At 46.3% G+C, this 26,087-nt stretch overlaps 1 protein-coding gene across 1 annotated transcript in view; it reads left to right on the top strand.

The window, feature by feature from the left end:
• The first annotated feature begins 3,764 nt into the window (after positions 1 to 3,764).
• The window catches only part of LOC147100904 (solute carrier family 35 member E2A), a 34,986-nt gene continuing 12,663 nt past the window's right edge, over positions 3,765 to 26,087 (top strand). Inside the window, exons 1-5 of the mRNA XM_085967496.1 lie at positions 3,765 to 4,018; positions 15,871 to 16,412; positions 18,516 to 18,651; positions 20,593 to 20,720; positions 21,858 to 21,978. Of these exons, the coding sequence (XP_085823622.1) occupies positions 16,091 to 16,412; positions 18,516 to 18,651; positions 20,593 to 20,720; positions 21,858 to 21,978 (707 nt within the window). The 5' untranslated portion in view covers positions 3,765 to 4,018; positions 15,871 to 16,090. The remainder of the gene's footprint in view (positions 4,019 to 15,870; positions 16,413 to 18,515; positions 18,652 to 20,592; positions 20,721 to 21,857; positions 21,979 to 26,087) is intronic.

The raw sequence follows: 26,087 nt of genomic DNA on the forward strand, positions 1-26,087 counted from the left end.
CGATAATGACAGCACAACGGCTACAGAGATGGTCCCTTTTCCTAGGGGCACACCAATATGACATCGAGTACAAAGGAACTAAGCAGCATGGGAATGCTGATGGATTGTCGCGCCTACCGTTGCCGATGGTGGAAGAAGAACTTACAGTGGATCCAATGGAGATATTCCACTCGACCATAGTCGAATGTCTCCCCGTGACGAATGCAAGCATAGGAAAGGAAACACGGAATGACCCGACACTATCCCGGGTCTATGATTTAATGGTGAAGGGATGGCCAGCACATGGCGAACCACTGCTGCCAGCATTCTCGCCGAGAAGAGAACAGCTGTCAGTGTGCAGAGGAACCTTGATGTGTGGGTCCAGAGTAGTAATTCCACCTAAGTTGACGGATAGAGTGCTCAATGAGCTTCATGAGGGTCATCTGGGTGGGGTAAAAATGAAGAACTTAGCCAAAGCGTTTGTGTGGTGGCCAGGAATCGATAGAGAAATCGAAGAGATGACCAAGAGCTGTACAGGATGCCAGAAGGTCCAAAACGCCCCACCACAAGCTCCTCTACATCCATGGGAGTGGCCCTCATCTCCATGGCAAAGGGTGCACATTGATTTTGCTGGTCCCTTCATGGACTCGATGTTTTTAATTGCGGTGGATGCACATTCAAAGTGGCCAGAGGTAATAAAAATGTCCTCAACCACCACAGAAAAAACTATCACAGTTTTACGAACCATATTAGCCAGGAATGGGCTGCCTGAACAGATTTGCTCTGACAATGGACCACAGTTTGTGTCTGAAGAGTTCCGGAGGTTCTTAAGGAACAATGGAGTTAAGCATTACACATCTGCCCCATATCATCCAGCCACTAATGGATTGGCCGAGAGGTTTGTTCAAACATTCAAGAAGGCTATCAAGGCAATGTGTAATGAAGATATACCCCTACAACACAAGGTGGACAACTTCTTGTTTGCCTACCGGAATGCGACACATGCGGTTACCAACCAAACTCCAGCCATGATGTTCTTCAATCGAAGACTACGATGCCGCTTGGATTTGGTTAAGCCAAACGTCCGAAGAGATGTGGAGAACAGGCAGTTTCAGAATATGAATGAAAGGCCGACCAGGAGTTTTAAGATAGGTCAACCAGTTTTGGCCTGGGACTACCGCACTGAGAAATGGCAGCCAGGAATGATTTGTACACGGCATGGACCTCTCATGTATACCGTGGACGTTGGAGGGAGCATTGTAAGACGCCATGCTGACCAGATTCTAGAGTCACTGGAAAACGTCAACTCCACACCACGATCTGATACACCTGGCAATGAAATCGACGTACCAATTGCAGCTACCGCAGAATCGGTGATATTGGAAGCAGATGAACCAAACAACGACATGGATCCAGACTCAACCTTGCCAGAAGAACCTGATACTCCAAAGAGGCGTTATCCAGACAGAATCAGGAAGCCTCCTCAAAGACTGAACTTATAATTGCTTAATCTCAACCAATGTATCTAGCAACCGTAATTGTGATTGTAATTAGTTATCATTTAGTTGTTAAATGAATGTTATGTACTGTTTATCTAAAAGGGGAGGAATTGTTGTGTATGTACCTTTAAGGGAATAACTGGTCTCAGACTGCAGTACCGGCAGTGACCACCCCTGTATAAAAGGCGCTAGCAAGCCTCTGTAGTTTCAGTTTCCCGATTGACTCCATTCAGTAAAGACTTGTTTAAATCAACTCCTGCTGTCCGTGTCTCAATTATACACGGACATAATAGGCACCATAGCGACTGGAGGGCATAATGGATATCAATAATAATATTGGTTTATTTAGTAAAGGCTACACCGAAAATCTCGCATCTAGAGTTTGCCAGCGTTGGCATAAGTCACTCTTGAAAATAAACACAGTTTAAGTATTCAAACCCTGTTTCAGACTGTTATTCCTAAACACTCTGGCAGTAAGTTAAATGGTACCTAGAGTTTATTAGAAATAAATAAAACAGAAATGCTCGGCAGGTCAGGCAGCATCTCTGGAGAGTGGAACGAGAGTTAACGTTCCGGGGCGATGACCTTTTGTCAGAATTGGGAGATGTTAGAGATGTAACAGGTTTTAAGCAAGTACAGAGGCAGGGAAAGAGGGGAGGGGGAGGAAAGAACAAAAGGGACGGTCTGTGATAGGGTGGATGTCAGGAGTGATTGAATGATAAAAGGGATGTTGGTGCAAGGCAAAAGGAGATGGTAATGGCACAAGTAAAGGAACTACTCACAAAAAGGGAGAATGTTCAAAGTAAACTACTCGCAACAGCAGTGAACCCGAAGCAAGTGTTTTGCCACTGCCACACATCACTGAAATGAAACGGCGCCGATTAACCCTGTTGAGTACTGAATCTCTTTTGGAACTTGCACCTTTTGTTAACTGCCAAAAATGATTTTTCAAGAGAATTGGATAAATACTTGAAAGGAAAAAAATTACAGGGCTATGGGGAAAGAGCAGAGATTAAAGAGACGGCACAGGCACGATGGGCCGAAGGGCCTCATGGAATAGTACAGCATAAAAGGCCATTCAGCCTATCGAGCCTGCCCCGGCTCTTTCGAAGAGCAATCCAGTTAATCCCACTCCCCCGCTCTTTCCCCATATCCCTGCAATTGTTACTCCTTCAAGTATTTATCCAATTTTTAAAAAATTCATTCATGGGATGTGGTTGTCGCTTGCAAGACCAGCATTTATTGCCCATCTCCAGTAGCCCTTGAGAAGGTGGTGGTGAGCCGCCTTCTTGGACCGCTGCAGTCCGTGTGGTGAAGGTACACAGTGCTGTTAGGGAGAGAGTTCCAGGATTTTGACCCAGCGACGATGAAGGAACAACGATATATTTCTAAGTCAGGATGGTGTGAGACTTGGAGGGGAACTTGGAGGTGGTGGTGTTCCCATGCGCCTGCTGTCCTTGTCCTTCTAGGTGGTAGAGGTTGCGGGTTTGGGAGGTGCTGCCGAAGAAGCCTTGGCGAGTTGCTACAGTGCATCTTGTAGATGGTACACACTGCAGCCACAGTACGCCGGTGGTGGAGGGAGTGAATGTTTCAGGTGGTGGATGGGGTATAGAAACATAGAAGATAGGAGCAGGAGTAGGCTATTCGGCCCCTCGAGCCTGCTCCGCCATTCAATGAGATCATGGCTGATCATCCAAATTCAGTACCCTGTCCCTGCTTTTTCCCCATATCCCCTGATCCCTTTAGCCTTAAGAAATATATCCAACTCCTTCTTGAATATATTTAATGAATTGGCCTCAACTGCCTTCTGTGGTAGAGAATTCCAGTTTCACCACTCTCTGGGTGAAGAAATTCCTCCTCATCTCAGTCCTAAATGGCTTACCTCTTATCCTTAGAGCTTATCAAGCGGGCTGCTTTGTCCTGGATGATGTCGAGCTTCTTGAGTGTTGATGTGGTGATGCCGGTGTTGGACTGGGGTGGACAATTGTGAGAAGTCACACAACACCAGGTTATAGTCCAACAGCTTTATTTGAAATCACAAGCTTTTGGAGCGCTGCTCCTTCATCAGGTGAAGTCTCCGAAAGCTTGTGATTTCAAATAAAGCTGTTGGACTATAACCTGGTGTTATGTGACTTCTCATTTTTGAGTGTTGTTGGAGCTGCACTCATCCAGGCAAGTGGAGAGTATTCCATCACACTCCTGACTTGTGATTTCTCGTTTGAAAAATCATGCTGTGTGATTCTAAACAAAAGATGGGTCTGCAGGAGCTGTGAATGAGCCGGAGTTTAAGTTGGTGGCTTGGCTGACACCCAGCGGCCCACAATGCCCAGCGGGGCGGACACGCTTGCCGGCGGCGAGCGCTCCTTGTCTTTGTGCTAACTTGTCCCTCCGCGCAGCGCAACCCAGTCAGGGAGCTTTGTTGGCAAACCGTGTGTGTGTGAGGAAATATAGGCAGATAACCGACAATGAGGTGTGAGGCGCGGTTAGCAGGTTCGCGGGAAGGCTGCTGGCGCCTTTGTCCGTGACGGGAGGATCGGCGGGTAAGTGATGCGGACCGGAGAGGGGCAATGTGGGGTTTGATGCGGACCGGAGAGGGGCAATGAGGGGTTTGATGCGGACCGGAGAGGGGCAATGAGGGGTTTGATGCGGACCGGAGAGGGGCAATGAGGGGTTTGATGCGGACCGGAGAGGGGCAACGAGAGATTTGATGCGGACCGGAGAGGGGCAACGAGGGGGTTTGATGCGGACCGGAGAGGGGCAACGAGGGGGTTTGATGCGGACCGGAGAGGGGCAGTATTGCGAGCCCCGTGCTGCAGACTGAAGATTCAGACTGACTGAGTGTGCGGGGCCGAGCGCTTTTTATTGCCAGTTTTTACAGATCCCTCGGGGCTCCTGTTGTTACACATGCTTTTAAAAAAAAAAAATAATTGCAAGCTGTGGCATGCACTAAACGGAAGACTAATCTGTAACTTTTTGTTGTTGCACGTATTGTGAAAGCTGGGTGTACCGTGTGTGTGAAGGTTAATCTGATTGTTGTGTTTGTAAACGTCGATTTGTGCGTTTTCTCTTTTTTGTCAGAGTATGACTAGATCTCGCATCACTTCATTCAGTTTGGTGGCGTGCACACGATTAATTGCAAAAAAAAAACACCGATTTTTTTTTTCCTGTGTGTGCAGAGCTTTGGCCGGGAGCATCACAACCCTGCAAAAAAACCACTAACTGTCTACGTGTGCAGTCCTCGGGCCAACACTTCATAAAATTAACGTTTTCAGCTAACTTCTCATCTTTGATCAAGTAACAATGTAACACGAAACTAGTTTGTTTCATGGAAAGTTGATCTCCCTCATCACTGGATATAAGTACAGCAATTCCCTTTAAAGAAATTCTAATTCTAGACTTTGAATGGTAATTTAAACCCGTTTAACATGTAGTTAAAAAAAAAAATCAGCACAAACTAATTTTGATAAATTTAAAGTGCTCGAAAATCCAATGCATTAGTCACATTTCTGTTAGCTTTCTATCAAGCACTGATCTGGGAGTAAATCTGCTGAGTTACAATATCTGTGTAGTACGGGTAAAGCCCGCAGCTGGTATAAAAGTAGCAAAGATATGAGAGAGGGTAATTTGCAGCCTGTTGGAACACCGTTCTCTTCCCTCGGGGTAGACCAGCATTTGTAGAGTGATAAAAGAAAGACTTGCATTTATGTAGCGCCTTTCACGACCACAAACAGCAATGTGATAATGACCAGATAATCTGTTTTCAGTGAGGGATAAATATTGGCCAGGACACCAGGGATATCTCCCCTGCTCTTTTTCAAAATAGTGCCATGGGATCTTTTACATCTATCTGAGAGGGCAGACGGGGCCTTGATTTAACGTCTCATCCGAAAAACGGCACCTCCGACAGTGCAGCACTCCCTCGGTACTGCACTGGAGTGTCAGCCTAGATTTTTGTGCTCAAGTCTCATGTGGGACTTGAACCCACAACCTTCTGTCTCAGAGACAAGCATGCTATCAACTGAGCCATTGGCTGACACAGTAGATGTGTTAAGGGGCTATATAAAGGCTTTCCTAACGAACCGTAGGAAATTATACAGGATTATTGTAACTAAATTATATGAAAAGTATTGAAATATACTAGTGCGAAATACTTTGAACATAAATGACTTTGTTATTTCAAGTGCGTTCAGGTGATAGGTATGTTTTTCTAGGGTGTGGTAAGTGTGAGTTCTTAACGTGTAATAATATTTACAATCCTTATTGAAGCTTGGCTGTTGCCTTTTTCAAAATTTGCTGATATTGAACTTTGTGGGTTAAAATCCTACTCCAGAGACTTGAACACACAGTCTTAAGTTGACACCGGTGCAGTACCGAGAGTGCTGTGCTCTGAGGTGCCGTCTTTCGGATGAGATGTTCAACGCTGTCTGCCGTCTTGAGTGGACGTCAAAGATCCCATGACAATTGCTATTTGAATACAGAACACTGAAGGCATAATCCCAATTTAGTATTTTAATCCAATGTACAGTAGTTTTCATATAGCCTGTTATGCTAAAGGCTGTCACCTGAGCATGTCCACAGCTGTGTTCTGTCCATGCATGTCATGGCATGTTTGGTCACATGTCATTGGCTGCTGTTTCTGCCATGCTTTCAAACTTTTGTGGTACTGTATTTCTGAATAACCAGTCTTTTTTAAACAATAGATTGCTGCCCTCTTGCAATGAGAAACAAATTAAACTTCAGTCATTGCTGGAGTACTATGCATGAAATTCAGCAATTGACTATTACCTAGTAATTTGTTGGTTTAAAGTAGTGTATCGAATTCACTAAATGGGCATTTGCTTAATTTATATTTATGAAAGAAACAGAATAATTATGGATCATTAGAACATGCTAAACTGACTTACCAGAATTATAATAGTGACAATCGTGTGCAATGTGGCAGAGAATGCTATCAACATGTGTTGAATCTCATCCAGAGTCTCAGGAATGCTCTTCAGACACTGTCTTAAATTTCTGGCAACAGCTTCTCCATCAAGTTCCAGTTGGAATAATTAAAATACTACCTAATGGGATTAAAGACAGATGTGTTTTAAAAGGACACATTTATGTTCTCTTCATATTAAGTAGAATGGGTTCCATAGCTGGAGCTGTGGAATCCCCCCTTGTGCATGCTGCAGGAAGGATTGTTCAGCAGCAGCATGTTCAGTTCATTAGTGATTTCATTTTCTGGTGCAGTTTCTTCGCTGATGGGGAAATTCTGCATCAGCTGCTGATGAGAGCTGCAGCTCTGATCTACATCGGGCTGAGTGCTGAGCCGGCCCATGATGCGAAGAGGTGGCAATGTGCACCATCAGCTCTTCACATTTCCTGCTGTTTGTGTTGCTGCCTTTGAAGGAGTACTGCCCCTGCAGTGTTCCTTGGCCCCTCTAGATAATTGAAGATCTGTGAGGGGCTCTGTGTATTCTCTTGTGATAGCCCCTCCCTTCCTATGGGGATCTGCCTGGCTTCTGACTTGTTCCTCCCACTGGCTTCTGACATAATCAGCATCCTGAATTTTAAATAGCAGCTTGCAATATAAATAGGTAACTTCCACATTGCTAGCAGCCCAGTCTATTACAGAATCTTCTTTACTTGAAGTGGTTCTCTTATCCCCCTTTTATATAAGTTTACCCTTTCAAAACATATTTTGCATTTAATTCAGTTAGACAGTTGTTTAATAATTCCAACATAACCTCTATGGAGAGAACGCTCCCATCATGCCACCTCTCAGTGGGCCAGTACACTAATACAGCCATCTTTCTATTTAAATTCTGTTTATGGCTACCCGTAAAAGTTGTGGTATTTTGGAATAAGTTATAATTATCAGTGGCTGTGCCAATATGCTAACCAATGTAAATGGGGTAAGAACATAAGAAATAGGAGTAGGCCATTCGGCCCCTCGAGCCTGCTCCGCCATTCAATAAGATCATGGCTGATCTTCTACCTCATCTCCACTTTCCTGCACTATCCCCATATCCCTATCCCTTGATTCCCTTAATATCCAAAACTCTATCGATCTCTGTCTTGAATATACTCAACGACTGAGCCTCCACAGCCCTCTGGGGTAGAGAATTCCAAAGATTCACCACCCTCTGAGTGAAGAAATTTCTCCTCATCTCAGTCCTAAATGGCCGACCCCTTATTCTGAGACTGTGACCCCTGGTTCTAGACTCCCCAGCCAGGGGAAACAGTCTCTCTGCATCTACCCTGTCGAGCCCTGTAAGAATTTGTTTATGTTTCAATGAGATCACCTCTCATTCTTCTAAACTCTAGAGAATATAGGCCTAGTCTACTCAATCTCTCCTCATAGGACAATCCCCCATCCCAGGAATCAGTCTGGTGAACCTTCCTTGCACTCCCTCTATGGCAAGTATATCCTTCCTTAGGTAAGGAGACCAAAACTGTACACAATACTCCAGGTGTGGCCTCACCAGGGCCCTATATAATAGCAGTAAGACGTCTTTACTCTTATACTCAAATCCTCTTGTAATAAAGGCCAACATACCATTTGCTTTCCTAATTGCTTGCTGTACCTGCGTGTTAACTTTCAGTGATTCGTGTACAAGGACACCCAGGTCCCTCTGAACAGCAACATTTCCCAATCTCACCATTTAACAAATACTCTGCTTTTCTATTTTTCCTACCAAAGTGGTAGTAAGAGATAAAAAGATTACCAATTGAAGCTCATCCCTCCAGTTTTCCAATCTCAGCATCCAACGTTTTGAACAGCACTGGTTATATTGACTTATTCTGATCATTGTGCAACACTTTGCAGCTCATTTAAATAAAAGACTTTTTCCAATTTTCTCCTATTATTATTCTTCCTCCCTCTTCTCCAGTTTTCTCTTGCCTCCGTTCTTGATAAGTTACTTTTGTTGCTGGTGTTCTGTTCTCTGCCCCGTCGCCCATCCTTGAAATCTCAGCAGCTCTGCTGACGCTTTTGACTTCATACTGTAACTTGGCAGCAGTGGCTATTGCTGGCTGGACTGAACAAATGTACACGTTATCCACTTCGCACATGCATGTAGTGCTAAGTGGATTGAGCTTCTAGTGTGCAGCTTTCAGTGACCACCAATATCAGATTAGGAGCTCCAAAACCAGCCTACCCAGTTCGACAACTTGCTGAGCAACATCAGCATTTGTATTCTCTTGTGATAGCCCCTCCCTTCCTATGGGGATCTGCCTGGCTTCTGACTTGTTCCTCCCACTGGCTTCTGACATAATCAGCATCCTGAATTTTAAATAGCAGCTTGCAATATAAATAGGTAACTTCCACATTGCTAGCAGCCCAGTCTATTACAGAATCTTCTTTACTTGAAGTGGTTCTCTTATCCCCCTTTTATATAAGTTTACCCTTTCAAAACATATTTTGCATTTAATTCAGTTAGACAGTTGTTTAATAATTCCAACATAACCTCTATGGAGAGAACGCTCCCATCATGCCACCTCTCAGTGGGCCAGTACACTAATACAGCCATCTTTCTATTTAAATTCTGTTTATGGCTACCCGTAAAAGTTGTGGTATTTTGGAATAAGTTATAATTATCAGTGGCTGTGCCAATATGCTAACCAATGTAAATGGGGTAAGAACATAAGAAATAGGAGTAGGCCATTCGGCCCCTCGAGCCTGCTCCGCCATTCAATAAGATCATGGCTGATCTTCTACCTCATCTCCACTTTCCTGCACTATCCCCATATCCCTATCCCTTGATTCCCTTAATATCCAAAACTCTATCGATCTCTGTCTTGAATATACTCAACGACTGAGCCTCCACAGCCCTCTGGGGTAGAGAATTCCAAAGATTCACCACCCTCTGAGTGAAGAAATTTCTCCTCATCTCAGTCCTAAATGGCCGACCCCTTATTCTGAGACTGTGACCCCTGGTTCTAGACTCCCCAGCCAGGGGAAACAGTCTCTCTGCATCTACCCTGTCGAGCCCTGTAAGAATTTGTTTATGTTTCAATGAGATCACCTCTCATTCTTCTAAACTCTAGAGAATATAGGCCTAGTCTACTCAATCTCTCCTCATAGGACAATCCCCCATCCCAGGAATCAGTCTGGTGAACCTTCCTTGCACTCCCTCTATGGCAAGTATATCCTTCCTTAGGTAAGGAGACCAAAACTGTACACAATACTCCAGGTGTGGCCTCACCAGGGCCCTATATAATAGCAGTAAGACGTCTTTACTCTTATACTCAAATCCTCTTGTAATAAAGGCCAACATACCATTTGCTTTCCTAATTGCTTGCTGTACCTGCGTGTTAACTTTCAGTGATTCGTGTACAAGGACACCCAGGTCCCTCTGAACAGCAACATTTCCCAATCTCACCATTTAACAAATACTCTGCTTTTCTATTTTTCCTACCAAAGTGGTAGTAAGAGATAAAAAGATTACCAATTGAAGCTCATCCCTCCAGTTTTCCAATCTCAGCATCCAACGTTTTGAACAGCACTGGTTATATTGACTTATTCTGATCATTGTGCAACACTTTGCAGCTCATTTAAATAAAAGACTTTTTCCAATTTTCTCCTATTATTATTCTTCCTCCCTCTTCTCCAGTTTTCTCTTGCCTCCGTTCTTGATAAGTTACTTTTGTTGCTGGTGTTCTGTTCTCTGCCCCGTCGCCCATCCTTGAAATCTCAGCAGCTCTGCTGACGCTTTTGACTTCATACTGTAACTTGGCAGCAGTGGCTATTGCTGGCTGGACTGAACAAATGTACACGTTATCCACTTCGCACATGCATGTAGTGCTAAGTGGATTGAGCTTCTAGTGTGCAGCTTTCAGTGACCACCAATATCAGATTAGGAGCTCCAAAACCAGCCTACCCAGTTCGACAACTTGCTGAGCAACATCAGCATCCCGAGGGCAGTTCGGGATGAGCAATAAACACTGGCCTTGCCAGCGATGCCCACACCCCATGAACGAATTATTTTAAAAAGTGGAGTGGGTGTGTCAAGAATACACATCCAGTTGGTGCAGAGGCATTATTGTAACTGGCATCTCACCGAATTATGTTGTACACTATCAAATTTATAAAACCTGATTTGCAACTATTATACAACAGCAGCTATTCAATGTGCTTTTATTTGGGGGAAAAAACAAGGTTCACGGTATGTGGGCCAGTTTGGTGCCCTGAGAAGATGAGGGTTGGGCGTTCTTGTGTTGATGTTTCTAAAATGATGTTTCAGATTGTAGGATACCTCTGGTTTGTTGAGCAGAATAGTTACTGTGGAACAGAGATGATAGATTTCTGAAAAGTTCCGTTTGCCTTGATTTTCCTCCTCTTTTCCCCCGGCCCCCTCCCTGCCGCCACCGTCACTGCCGCCACCATGGTATGGCAGATGTTTTAATATCATATTGTCATTGGGAAAATGGGTGAAAGACTTCTGGTCCATCGCTCTCTGCCTCGGTGTACAGAAAGCGTATTACTTGCACCTCCCCCAACTATCTCTGCGGTGGACATATTGCTTCCTTCTGCCTTTGTCTTGAATTCTCTTTCCCTCCTCTTCTCCATCATGCACAATATGGTGGTGGTGGGGGGGTTCTGAGTGTGGTAAACCACTTTTATCGTTCACTATCGTTACACTATAGTTATCACTGTTATATTGTTCTCACTGTTGTATCACTATACGAGGTCGCCTCTTGTCACACTGTTATACCTGGGCTGACCATCACTGACTCCGCCCATGGCTCCACCTACCTGCCCAGGTATAAAGGTAGTCGACTGGCTGGTATTCCTCCTTGCTGGATCCGATCACCCATGAGGGTGGGCTCTGTTATTTAGTCAATAAAAACCTATAGTTACTTTCCTAACTCGTCGCTTTTCATTGGACGAATTGATAGGTATATCAATTTTATTGACTAAATTTTAAGATGTCTCATCCAGACGCCCCGCCACAGCAGCCACAGCAGCCTTCAGACGCCGAGCCGCAACAATCACAACAGCCGGCTTGGCTGCGAGCCCTCAGACCACCGTACCTGGATCTAAATCCACGGGCAGCGAACGCAGCCCTCGACTTCGATCACTGGCTGGGCTGCTTTGAAGCCTACCTGGAAGAGTCCAACGTGCCTCAGAGATCCAAGCTAAGAGTTCTGAACGCCCAACTGAGCCCTAAAGTATTCGCGCTCATCCGGGACCTTAAAACATACGAGGACGCCATCAACCGGCTGAAAAGACAGTACCAAACCCCGGTAAACCCCATGTATACCAGGCACCTCCTAAGGTCCCGCCCGCAACTGCCAGGGGAGCCGGTGGAGGAATTTTTACGGGTGCTACAAGCACTCGGCAGAGACTGTAACTTTAAAGCAGTAACGGCGGCAGAAAATACGGAAGACAACGTCCGCGATGCCTTCGTGAAAGGCCTACGGTCCGACTACTCACGGCAGCGATTACTGGAAGCAAAGGACCTCGACCTGGACAAAGCTGCAGCCCTCGCTCTCTCCCTGGAGGTGGCCCATCGGGACCAGGAGGCGTTCTCCAGGTACTGTTCGCGACCCTGGGACTCGGGCCCGACCCCTACCGCAATACCCTTCACCGCGCCGCCCCCGGGACCTACCTCAGCGTCGGCGTCCCGGACCCGATCGGGACCGCCACCCCCGGTACCGGCTCCGACATCGGACCCCCGCGGCTGCTTTTTCTGCGGCCAGGAGAAACACCCGAGGTCGCGCTGCCCAGCTAGGAACTCCACCTGCTCAACCAGCAGGAAGAAAGGCCACCTTGCTAAGGCCTGCAGAAGTGGATCTTCAGAGGCCAGCAGTGCCTCATGCGAACTGTGGGGGCGGCCATCTTCCTTCAAGGCAACAGAGGCCAGCATCCCCACACGTGAGTCATGGGGGCGGCCATCTTTGATCAAGGCAACCGACCCCAATAGTGCCTCGTGAGTTATGGGGGCAGCCATTTTGTCCAACCTCGTGGGAGACGCCATTTTACCCACCACGCTCGACTGCCACCGTGCCTCCAGACTCGACGACCGCCTCACCCGCAGACGACAACGACTCGCTCAGCTACACACTAGCCTCCGTCACTCTGGATCAAGCCCGCCCGCATCACCTGTCCAAGTCGATGATGGACATCAAAGTAAACGGCCACGCCACGACCTGCCTGTTCGACAGCGGAAGCACGGAGAGCTTCATCCACCCAGACACGGTGAGCCACTACTCCCTCCCCGTCCTGCCAACGCGCAACCGAATCTCGATGGCATCAAGGTCCCACGCCACGGACATCAGCGGCTACTGTGTTGTGACCCTGTCGGTTAAGGGTACGGAGTATAAAAACTTTAAACTCCTCGTCCTCCCCCAGCTCTGCGCTGCCGTCCTACTAGGGCTGGACTTCCAATCCCACCTCCGAAGTGTCACCCTAGCATACGGTGGACCCCTCCCCCCACTCACAGTCGACAACCAGCGGATGTTAAACCGCCCACCGCGTAACACCTGCAGCCTATCCACCCTCAAGGTCCCGCCACCTTCCCTGTTCGCTAACCTAACCCCCGACTGCAAACCCGTCGCTACCAAGAGCAGGCGGTACAGCGCCGGGGACAGGGCCTTCATTAGCTATGAGGTGCGGCGCCTCCTGAAAGAGGGCATCATCGAGGGGAGCAGCAGCCCCTGGCGTGCCCAGGTCGTGGTCATTAAGACCGGCGATAAAAATCGCTTGGTCATCGACTACAGCCAGACCATAAACAGGTACACCCAGCTGGACGCATACCCCCTTCCCCGCATATCTGACATGGTCAATCAGATTGCACAATACCGAGTATTCTTGACCATCGACCTTAAGTCGGCCTACCACCAACTCCCTATCAGCCCGGAGGACCGCCAGTATACCGCCTTCGAGGCGAACGGGCGCCTCTACCACTTCCTTAGGGTCCCCTTCGGTGTCACCAACGGGGTGTTGGTCTTCCAAAGGGAGATGGACTGGATGGTCGACCAGAACGGACTGCAGGCCACGTTCCCTTATCTAGATAACGTCACCATCTGCGGCCGCGACCGGCAGGACCATGATGTGAATCTGGAGAAATTCCTCCGTACGGCCCAACGGCTGAACCTCACCTACAATAAGGAGAAATGTGTGTTTAACACCTCACGCCTTGTTATCCTCGGCTGTGTAGTAGAGAACGGAGTCATCGGCCCCGACCCCGAAAGAATGCGCCCCCTCATGGAGCTACCCCTCCCCCACTGTCCTAAGGCACTTAAGAGAACCCTGGGACTCTTCGCCTACTATGCCCAATGGGTGCCCAATTATGCGGACAAAGCCAGACCCCTCATGAAGTCCACATCCTTCCCCCTCACGGAGGAGGCGTGCGCGGCCTTCTCCCTCATTAAGGGAGACATAGCCAAGGCCACAATGCACGCAGTGGATGAGTCCATCCCCTTCCAAGTGGAGAGCGATGCATCCGACTTCGCCCTAGCCGCTACCCTTAACCAGGAGGGGAGGCCGGTGGCCTTCTTCTCAAGGGCCCTGAGATCCGACACTCGTCGGTCGAGAAGGAAGCCCAGGCGATCGTGGAGGCGGTACGACGCTGGAGGCATTACCTGGCAGGCAAACGATTTACCCTCCTCACCGACCAGCGTTCGGTCGCTTTCATGTTTAATAACAAGCTGAGGGGCAAAATCAAGAATGACAAGATCTTGAGGTGGAGAATCGAGCTATCCACCTACGATTATGAGATCTTGTACCGGCCAGGTAAGCTGAACGAACCCCCCGATGCTCTTTCACGAATTACATGCGCCAGCGCGCATATTGATAGACTTCAGACCCTCCACAACGACCTCTGCCACCCCGGGGTCACCAGACTTTACCATTTCATTAAGGCCCGCAACCTGACCTACTCCATCGAGGAGGTCAGGACCATGACCAGGAACTGCCAGACCTGTGCCGAGTGTAAACCGCACTTCTATAGGCCGGACAAAGCAAGCCTGATCAAGGCCACCCGCCCCTTCGAGCGCCTGAGCATCGACTTTAAGGGGCCCCTACCGTCATCCGACCGTAATGTGTACTTCCTCAACATCGTTGATGAGTACTCCCGTTTCCCCTTTGCCTTCCCCTGCCCAGACATGACCAGTACCACGGTCATTAAATGCCTGAACGAACTCTTCGCCTTGTTCGGGTTCCCGAACTATATACATAGTGACCGGGGCTCCTCCTTCATGAGCGAGGAACTCCGCCAGTTCCTACTAGCGAGAGGTATTGCAGCAAGCAGGACCACCAGCTACAACCCCCGAGGGAACGGCCAGGTGGAAAGAGAGAACGCGACTGTCTGGAAGGCCGTCATCTTAGCCTTAAAGTCTAAGGGCCTCCCAACCTCCCGCTGGCAGGAAGTCCTCCCGACAGCGCTGCATTCCATCCGGTCACTACTTTGCACTGCCGTTAACGCCACCCCTCATGAACGAATGTTTGTTTTCCCCAGGAAGTCGACTACGGGAACCACTCTACCAACCTGGCTGACCTCTCCGGGGCCCGTCCTGCTGCGAAAGCACGTGAGGGCCCATAAAACGGACCCCCTGGTCGAGAGGGTGGACCTCCTGCACGCCAACCCCCAGTACGCCTACGTGGCTTACCCAGACGGGCGGGAGGATACTGTCTCCTTACGAGACCTCGCACCCTCGGGCACTCCGGAGACACCACCTTTACCCCCACCACCCCCCCAATTCCAGCCCAGGTAGTCGGCATGCCGGAACCCCACGAGCCTTCGCCGACCACGCAGACACCAGCATTAACACCGGATAATGCAACACCGCCGCTGCGACGATCGGAGAGGCTTACGAGGCCTCCGGACAGACTGACATACCAGAACTGGTAGTACACTTCACCCCGCCGAACTCAAATCTAAAGAAGGGGTGAATGTGGTAAACCACTTTTATCGTTCACTATCGTTACACTATAGTTATCACTGTTATATTGTTCTCACTGTTCTCACTGTTGTATCACTATACGAGGTCGCCTCTTGTCACACTGTTATACCTGGGCTGACCATCACTGACTCCGCCCATGGCTCCACCTACCTGCCCAGGTATAAAGGTAGTCGACTGGCTGGTATTCCTCCTTGCTGGATCCGATCACCCATGAGGGTGGGCTCTGTTATTTAGTCAATAAAAACCTATAGTTACTTTCCTAACTCGTCGCTTTTCATTGGACGAATTGATAGGTATATCACTGAGTTCCTTGGTCTATAGCATGGCATGAAAGCAGTCAGAACCATCCACTGAATGCAGTTTTTACCTTTTTAAAACCTCCTTGCATTTCAATGTTTATTAGAACATCAGAAAAGGCAATTTTTATACAAGGCACATTATATACTAAATCTTTTTGCTGGTTGGTTTTTAAAACGAGCTTTTTTTCCCCTGTTTTCAGCTGCTGATTGGATGTTGTGACGTTAATATGGTGGAAATGATCAATGCTGAAAAAACTGGATGGTGACCAAACTACACACTTGCCATTAACAAAGCCTTATACATAAACCTGCCTTGGCTTTGTGTTGTTGGCAGAGTGACTGTTTATTTTGTCCGATTGTATATTTCAAATATTCGCTTTCGGTATCGGACCAAGCTGCAGACTGCTAGCTCGATAGAGCATGTCTCTAAATGAGAATTTCCATCCTCTGCCGGCCAACCAAAAGCCTCCCGATGTGAAGCCGCCAAAAGAAAAGAACTTTCCGGGCCGTTTCTCCCTCTTGAATAGGAATGAAAGGATTGTAATTACCAGAAGTGACAGCTGTACTGATGAAAGTGTGTTAAAAATCACCATCACAGAGACGACAGTGATTGAATCAAACTCTGGGGTTTGGAGTGTCAAAGCCATGACATATCTCAGCCTCTGGTATTTCTTCAGTTTCTGTACACTCTTCCTCAACAAGTATATCCTGACGTTATTGGAAGGAGAACCAGGAATGCTGGGTAAATATTATGCACAAATCAATCTTTAATGTTATTGTATTGCTGTTTTCACACTGACCATGCTGAGTCTGAAATAAAAACAGACAATGCTGGAGATACTCAGCAGGTCAGGCAGCATCTGTGGAGAGAGAAACAGAGTTAACGTTTCAGGTCGATGACCTTTCGTCAGAACTGGAGAAAAGCAGGAAATGGAACAGATTTTTCAGCAAGTGCAGGGGCTGGGAAAGGGGGGAGGGGATGAAAGAACAAAAGGGGCGGTCTGTGATTGGATAGAAGGCAGGAGAGGTTAAGAGACATTCAAGGCGGGAGGAGATGGTAACGGGACAGGTTAAGAAACAAAGGATGGCTCGAGATAAAGTGTAAATTGTGCTGGCAGAATGGAAGACAGCTGCCATGGGGGAGAGAAGAACAGACACAAACAAAAGGTGTGGATAAAAAGATATATATGATAGGGGCCGAGGTTCTGATCTGAAATTGTTGAACTCGATGTTGAGTCCAGAGGGCCGTAAAGTGCCGAATGGGAAGATGAGGTGCTGAGCCTGACTGGCTAGCTTGCCAATTCTGACTACTCCAATAATAAGTAGCTTTGAACGAAATGACGTTTTAAAATTCTGTACATGCCGGGTGCAACCTGCTGCCCACCCATGTCGAAGGCAAGAGTATTCACTATATAATTTTCTGAAAATTGCAATTGTATATGAAGCCGGAGGCATGCTGACCTCTTATGAAATAACTTCAAAGATTTATCTTAAAGAAGAAATAGTTGTGCTACTGTAAACTTCTGTGGTGGTTTCCTTTACAATCAACATGTAGAAAAATGTATTTGTATTAAGACCGTATGTGGAAATTACATTTTTAACCACCCAGAAAGTCTATTTAAAAGTTTGTTGGATACTTGATGCGCTATCAATTACTCATAAAAGACTGAGAGTTAGAAGAGTAACTAAAGGCTTTTATTAACAACAGAATGGAGGTCTGCCTCGAGTGGTCGACCGGTCCAGGATACCAAGGGCTGGGGAGCAGTCACCTTTATACTAGGACCTGTGGGAGGAGTCAGCCGAGGCATGTCCAGGCATGTACACAGTGGAATACAAACAGGACAAACAGGAATACAAACAGTGGTTTACCACAATACTGCAGACCTGTTTCACTTATATCGGGAATGTCTGTCCTAAATCTAGAAACTCCCCTGTTTCTCCCCCCCCCCCCCCCCCCCCCCCCCCCCATCCAACATCAGTTTCACTGCTGTTTACAACCAACAGGTTCATGATTTGTGCCATTGATCACAATTGGCCCAGAAATTCGGGTCTCCACGGGTGAGTACGCATGGGGTACTCGCCCATAGGCCCGATGGAAGCGCCGGTTTCCTGCATGCACTGGAAACCGGCACTTCCGTTCCTCTGAACGAAGAGGTTCAGAGGTCGAACGCGTGCGCGGGGGAGGCAGCGCGTGCGCATCGAACTTAGTTTTTTTTTACAGGTTTCTCCGGGAACATAAGCCTGCAGAATTTAGAAATGTAAAAAGCAGGCGTAAGGCCTGCTTTTTACAAGGTAAGTGGTGAATTAATTAAAATTAAAACATTTTTCCACCGGTTTATTATTTTCAAATACTTTAAAGCAAGGTAAGTTTATTTTTAGCCCCGTTAGAATATAAAATTATTTTTTTCAAAAATTTAAATTATTGTTTAAAATAGTTATTTCATGTAATTTATAGTTTATTAAAAAAAAAAAATTTGAAGATTTAGTGCTATTTTGGGGCCGTAGTATTTATAAGTCTTGACAGCACTTCCTGTCAGACTTATGAATGAAGCATTCCCTGCTCCGATTGGCTGCCCATGGCCCACGTGATCCCAGGGGACGCATCGAACTAACTGCGCCCCTGGGGTACGCAAGCACTGCGCGCCGGCAGCTGGACCAGGCCCCGGATCGGAATTCCACGGGGGCCCACAGCTCAACGGCCGGCGCGCTAGGTAAGTGCAGATCGGGGGCTTGCACCCGCGGGAAGCCCCCGACCCGAATTTCTGGGCCATAATTCAATACTGAATTCTTGATTAATGAAGAATGACAAGTGCTGCTTGTACTAATCCTTGATCATCTTTTGCAGGTGCTGTCCAGATACTTACAACCACTGTGATTGGTTGTTTCAAAATGTACATCCCATGTTGTTTGTATCGGCATAAAACCCGAGCTGAATACCCACCAAACTTCCTCATGATCATGTTCTTTGTAGGATTAATGAGGTGAGCTGGAGAAGAAGAGGCAAATTTTATTGGTCAATGAACCAATCCTATTTTAATATTTTTATGTACCATTTTGCTCTTTAGATTTCTGTGCGGCACTCTCGGGTACACAGGGTGGGCAGGAAACCTGCTTCAGGCTGGTTGCTGTATAATTGGATATTAATTAAATCGGAAGAACCTCCTTGTGTAGAAGCACCTTTGTCAGCTGTTACTTAACTGACTATTAATAGTTCAATTCCTCAGATATTCCACCCAAAGTGGGACTAACTGGGAAAGTCATCTTCTATTTAGATTGCTGCACTTTAGTGACAAACGTCTGGTTCTGAAAATGTGCTGAAGGTTTTCCTCGTATCCTCACAATGTACAGAAAGTTTTGTCCTAGCAAAACAGTGCTCTGTTTGAAAAATACAATCCTCCTGTCCAACGATCCTATTCTAACCCTGGCCTAGTGTTTAGCTTTTACTTTACACAACATCAAAATGTATTTTTAAAGTTGCGCTGGAATATTCTTATAACTGGAGTGGTGAAAGTGATGGGAGTGACGGAAGGTAACATCTCCCAATCAGAATTCCCAAGTGAAGAGAAAGCTAAACTCCCCAGTGGCTTGGTGAGTACGTCCACCACCTTGTGTGGTGCTGTGATTGCCAGTGCCACTTAAACTGTTGTAGAATGGTGCCAGTGGGTTCAGTGTTTTTGGAATCGTAGTTTACTGTTTAAATTAAGAAATAATTATGTCGCCCTCATTAGGTGCTCTTTATATTCAGTGGTGCAGTTAAGACACTGTCACTATTGCATAAGAACATAAGAATTCGGAGCAGGAGTAGGCCATACGGCCCCTCGAGCCTGCTCCGCCATTCAATATGATCTTCGATCTCAACTCCACTTTCCCGCCCGATTCCCCTAGAGTCCAAAAATCTCTCGATCTCAGCCTTGAATATACTCAACGACTGAGCATCCACAGCCCTCTGGGGCAGAGAATTCCAAAGATCCACCGCCCTCGGAGTGAAGAAATTCCTCCTCAGCTCGGTCTTAGTGGAAAGTAACAGAAATCGTATAAAACCGGGGAGAGTGGGTTGCTGGTTCCTAGCCTTAAACTACCATCCGAATGTGACTTTTTTATATGTACAGTAATATGAATCTTTAATGCTATGCGATGTGAATGTGGTCTAAAATGAATGAAGACTAAAAACCCTCTGGCTTCCATACTGTTCATACAACCTCAATGGGTGGGGGGGGGTCACTGTTCTATTTAATGAACTAGCCAGACAGGTATAAAAACAGTCTTTAAGGAGAATCAGCTCTCTATAACTTGAATTTGTGCTTGCTTCTGCCCATCAGTTCAACTTTTAAACATCTATTTAAACACTTCCGGCCCTGACTAGCATCCATCGCAATGAGCTTTTACTTTGACCATTGGCCACAGTTCGGATTTGCCACTATGTTCCCTGCAGGATGTTCTAATCAGTTCTCCAGCAAATATTGGCTAGCGGATCAGGGTGCACAGCAGTCTAACTTCTAGCATTGGTCACTAATATCGCCATTGCAGCGAATTCCATAGTCCGTTATTCAACACATTTCTACCCAACTATTGGAGTAATAGTCGATGGTCCTGTGTGCAAACAGCTTGAATAAGGGACTAAAGTACAAATTAAAAATATTGGGAATTCTTTGTTATTAGATAATCAAATTTCATAATTTACAGAATATTTTTGATCCCTCTAAATATGTTATTAAATTGAACATCATCAAACTACACTAAGAGCGATGCCTCCAAGTTGAATGCAGTAACTCTTGCGGACTTTTACTTCATTAATCTGCATTGTCTTAAACAATCTGTATTTGTTCATGATTAATACTGACTATAACTGCCACTGAATACTTTCTGCTTGCTTTTAAATTTCACTAAAGGGATTTGCTGATGTGCTTTTTTTTGTTGTGCAGGTTTGCTACTGTAGTTTTGGGACTGGTAAGCCTAAAGAATGTAGCCGTTTCATTTGCAGAGACTGTAAAAAGTTCAGCGCCAATCTTCACTGTAATTATGTCTAGGCTTATTCTGGGAGAATACACAGGTAAGCAGTCTTGTTTTGATAGTAAATATAATTGTAATATTGCCAAAACTCTGTCCCCCAATGGTAATCATGGATTGTGGTCATAAGTGCCAATTTACCTGTGCAAATAATGTTAGAAAATAAACTTCCCCTGTTGCTCATGCTCTTGTCCTATCTTAATGGAACTTGGAGGATACTTGGTGACGTAAGAAAACTATTCGGCACTTGGTCTAAGCGTTAAAGCTTTAATCAACTGTTTTACAACATGGAGATCTGGTTGTGTCCTTCACTAGTTCCTGTTACGAATGTCCTGCGCAAGCTGGGCCCGTGCCCGAGTATTTATACTCTCCCTGGACAGCGCCACCCGCAGGCCGCTCAGTTGATTCATGTCACTTGGGATCTGTAGGAATTCTTGTAGATTATACCACAACAAATATCTAAATCCTAGTTTATTAAATATGTACATTTTACACATCCTTCATATCAAACCACAAGGATCCTATCCTAGTATAATGGACTCCACCCTTGCCTCAGCTCATCTGCTGCTGAAACCCTCATCCATGCCTTTGTTACCTCTAGACTTGACTATTCCAACACACTCCTGGGCGGCTTCCTATCTTCCACCCTCTATAAACTTAAGCTCATCCAAAATCTACTGCACGTATCCTAACTCACACCAAGTCCCGTTCACCCATCACTGTGCTCGCTGACCTACATTGGCTCCCCGTCTGGTAACGCCTCAATTAAAAAAAATTCTCATCCTTGTTTTCAAATCCCTGCGTGGCCTCGCCCCTCCCTATCCCTGTAACCTTCTCCAGCCCTACAACCCTCTGAGATCTCTACGCTCCTCTAATTCTGGCCTCTTGCGTGTCCCCTATTTTAATTGCTCCACGATTGGCGGCTGTGCTTCCAGCCGCCTAAATTCTGGAATTCCCTCCCTAAACCTCTCGACCTCTCTCCTTTTTAAGACGCCCCTTAAAACTTGACTCTTTGACCAATCTTTTGGGCATCTGTCCTAATAGTTTATGTGGCTCGGTGTCAATTTACTTGATGATGCTCCTGTGAAGCGCCGTGGGACGTTTTACTACGTTTTTGGTGTTCTGTAAATGCAAGTTGTTGTTGTATTACTACATTATCTCTTCTGCTTTGCAATCCTAGGTTTATGGGTTAACATGTCTTTAATGCCTATAATGGGTGGATTGGCTTTGTGTACAGTCACAGAAATCAGCTTTAACATGCTTGGCTTCTCCGCTGCTTTGTCCACCAATATCATGGACTGGTAAGTACTTTTTATACACATTTCCATTTTTTTTTTTAATTGGGGAGTTTTGAAACTTCCGTGCTTGTAAATCACATGGCTATATGCAGCATTTAGCTGCAGTGCACAAGTTTAAAGATCCCTTATTAGCACTGTTAGCCCAGCAGTATTGGATCTGGAATGGAACATGTAATGTTGCTAGCCTATTTTGTTCCATACACATACCAAAAATATTTTTACTTTTGTGTTTCATTGAGGGTTGTTGCATGATTTCTAAAGCCCAAAGAATGAATGCAGCTATTTTAGCGGAAAAGGACTTATGAATTTATATAGTGCCTTGTCGTATTTCTCATGTCTCCAAGTGCTTCCCGTGCAGTGAACAATTCGGAAGAATAAGGAAGCCACATACTCCTGGGAAAATAACTCTCTAAATGAGGTAGAGGAGCAAAGGGATACAGACACACAAATCACTAAAAGTAGCGACGCAGGTTAATAAGGCCATTCAATAAAAAAAAGCACTGGTGTTCATTTCTAGAGGGATAGAATTGAAACAACAACAACTTGTATTTATATAGAACATAACAACATAAGAATTAGGAGCAGGAGTAGACCATTCGGCCCCTCGAGCCTGCTCCGCCATTCAATAAGATCATGGCTGATCATCGACTTCAACTCCACTTTCCTGCCCGATCTCCATAACCCTAGAGTCCAAAAATCTATCGATCTCGGCCTTGAATATACCCAAAGACTCGGCATTCACAGCCCTCTGGGGCAGAGAACTCCAAAGGTTCACAACCCTCTGAGTGAAGAAATTCCTCCTCATCTCGGTCTTAAATGGTCGACCCCTTATCCTGAGACTATGCCCCCTAGTTCTAGACTCTCCAGCCAGGGAAACAACCTCTCAGTATCTACCCTGTCAATCCCCTTCAGAATCTTGTATGTTTCAATGAGATCACCTCTCATTCTTCTAAACTCCAGAGAGTATCGGCCCAGTCTACACAATCTCTCATCGTAGGACAGCCCTCTCATCCCAGGAATCAATCTAGTGAACCTTCGTTGCACCGCCTCCAAGGCAAGTATATCCTTCCTTAGATAAGGAGACCAGAACTGTGCACAGTACTCCAGGTGTGGTCTCACCAAGGCCCTGTACAATTGTAGCAAGACTTCCTCACTCTTTTACTCCAACCTCTGCAATAAAGGCCAACATGCCATTTGCCTTCCTTATTGCTTGCTGTACCTGTATGCTAGCTTTCTGTGTTTCTTGCACGAGGACATCCAAATCTCTCTGAACACCAACATTTAAAGGTTTCTCACCATTTAAAAAAATATTCTGTTTTTCTATTCTTCCTACCAAAGTGAATAACCTCACATTTCCCTACATTATACTCCATCTGCCACCTTTCTGCCCACTCACTTAGTCTATCTGTATCCCTTTGCAGACTCTGTGTTCTCCTCACAGCTTACTGTCCCACCTAGCTTTGTATCATCAGCAAACTTGGATACATTATGACATGAATCAACTGAGCGGCCTGCGGGTGGCGCTGTCCAGGGAGAGTATAAATACTCGGGCACGGGCCCAGCTTGCGCAGGACATTCTTAACAGGAACTAGTGAAGGACACAACTAGACCTCCATGTTGTAAAACAGTTGATTAAAGCTTTGTTTAACGCTTAGACCAAGTGCCTAGTAGTTTTCTTACGTCACATTACACTCGGTCCCATCATCTAGGCCATTAATATAGATTGTAAATAGCTGAGGCCCCAACACTGATCCTTGCGGCACCCCACTAGTTACAGCCTGCCAACCTAAAAAAGATCAGTTTATTCCTACTCTCTGTTTTCTGTCCGTTAACCAATCCTCTATCCATGCTACTATATTACCCCCAACCCCATGAGCCCTAATCTTGTGTAATAATCTTTTATGTGGCACCTTATCGAATGCCTTTTGGAAATCCAAATAAACTACATCCACTGGTTCCCCTTTATCTACCCTGCTAGTTACATCCTCAAAAAACTCTTAATAAATTTGTCAAACATGATTTCCCTTTCATAAAACCATGTTGACTCTACCTAATCTTGTTATGATTTTCTAAGTGACTTGATACCACTTCCTTAACAATGGATTCCAGCATTTTTCTGACGACTGATGTCAGGCTAACTGGCCTGTGGTTCCCTGTTTTTTCTCTCCCTCCTTTCTTGAATAGCGGTGTTACATTTGTGACCTTCCAATCTGCTGGGACCTCTCCAGAATCTAGGGAATTTTTGAAGATCAAAGCCAATGCATCCACTATCTCTTCAGCCACCTCTTTTTTAGAACCCTAGGATGTAGGCTGTCAGTGTTGGGGCCTCAGCTATTTACAATCTATATTAATGACCTAGATAGAGCGCCTTTAACGTAGTAAAATGTCCCAAGGCGCTGCACAGGAGTATTTTAAGACAAAAAATTTGACACCGATCCACATAAAGATAAATTGGGGCAGGTGATCAAAAGCTTGGTCAAAGAGGTCGGTTTTAAGGAGCGCCTTAAAGGAGGAGAGGTAGCGCGGCGGAGAGGTTTAGGCAGGGAATTCCAGAGATTAAGGCCCAGGCAACAGAAGGCACGGCCACCAAAGGGTGGCGGGGGGGTTGCTGAAGGAGACTAGAGATAGGAAGGGAGCGGGAGCCAATGTAGGTCAGCGAGCACAGGGGTGATGGGCGAACGGAACTTGGTGCGAGTTAGGACATGGGCAGCCGAGTTTTGGATGACCTCAAGTTTACGTAGGGTAGAATGTGGGAGGCCAGCCAGGAGTGTGTTGGAATAGTCAAATCTAGAGGTAACAAAGGCATGGATGAGGGTTTCAGCAGCGGATGAGCTGAGGCGGGGTGGAGACGAGCGATGTTACGGAGGTAGAAGTAGGCGGTTTTAGTTATGCCACGGATAAGTGGTCGGAAGCTAATTTCCGGGTCAAATATGACACCAAGGTTGCGAACAGTCTGGTTCAGCCTCAGACAGATGTTAGGGAGAGGGATGGAGTCAGTGGCTCGGGAACGGAGTTCGTGGCGGGAATCGAAAACAATAGCTTCGGTCTTCCCAATATTTAATTGGAGAAAATTTTGGCTCATCCATAATTGGATAGTCTGACGAGCAGTCTGACAATTTAGACACCGTGGAGAGGTCGAGAGAAGAGGTGGTGAGGTAGAGCTGGGTGTAGTCAGCGTACATGTGGAAACTGAGGCTGTGTTTTCGGATGATGTCACCAAGGGGCAACATGTAGATGAGAAATAGGAGGGGGCCAAGGATAGATCCTTGGGGGACACCAGAGGTAACGATGCGGGAGCGGGAAGAGAAGCCGTTGCAGGTGATTCTCTGGTTACGATTAGATAGATAAGAATGGAACCAGGCGAGTGCAGTCCCACCCAGCTGGATGATGGTGGAGAGGCGTTGAAGGATGGAGTGGTCAACCGTGTCAAAGGCTGCAGACAAGTCAAGGAGGACGAGGAGGGATAGTTTACCTTTGTCACAGTCACAAAGGACGTAATTTGTGACTTTGATGAGAGCTGTTTCGGTACTGTGGCAAGGGCAGAAACCTGATTGGAGGGATTCAAACATGGCATTGCGGGAAAGATGGGCACGGATTTGGGAGGCGAGAACATGTTCAAGGACTTTGAGGAGGAAAGGGAGGTTGGATGTGGGGCGGTAGTTTGCAAGGACGGAAGGATCAAGGTTTGTTTTTTGAGGAGAGGGGAGATGATGGCAGATTTGAGGGAGAGGGTGACAGTACCTGAGGAGAGAGAACCGTTAACAATATCAGCTAACATGGGAGCCAGAAAAGGAAGTTGGGTGGTCAGCAGTTTGGTGGGAATAGGGTCGAGGGAGCAGGAAGTGGGTCTCATGGACAAGATGAGTGCAGAGAGATCATGAGGGGAGATCGGAGAGAAACTGGAGAAAGATGTGAGTTCAGGGCTAGGGCAGGGGGGAACCTTAGAGGAAGTTTGGCCCAGTGGGCTAGGGGAAGGAAAGGAAGTGGCAGAGGCAGCTGAATGGATGGTCTCAATCTTAGAGACAAAGAAGTCCATGAGCTCCTCGTACTTGTTATCGGAGGTGAGGGTGGAGGAGACAGGGGAGAGGGGTTTAAGAAAAGCAGAGTAGTTA

The sequence above is a fragment of the Somniosus microcephalus genome, chromosome 25 (assembly GCF_052327205.1).
Source record: "Somniosus microcephalus isolate GS21.2 chromosome 25, FLI_Smic_1.0, whole genome shotgun sequence".
Lineage (NCBI taxonomy): Eukaryota > Metazoa > Chordata > Chondrichthyes > Squaliformes > Somniosidae > Somniosus > Somniosus microcephalus.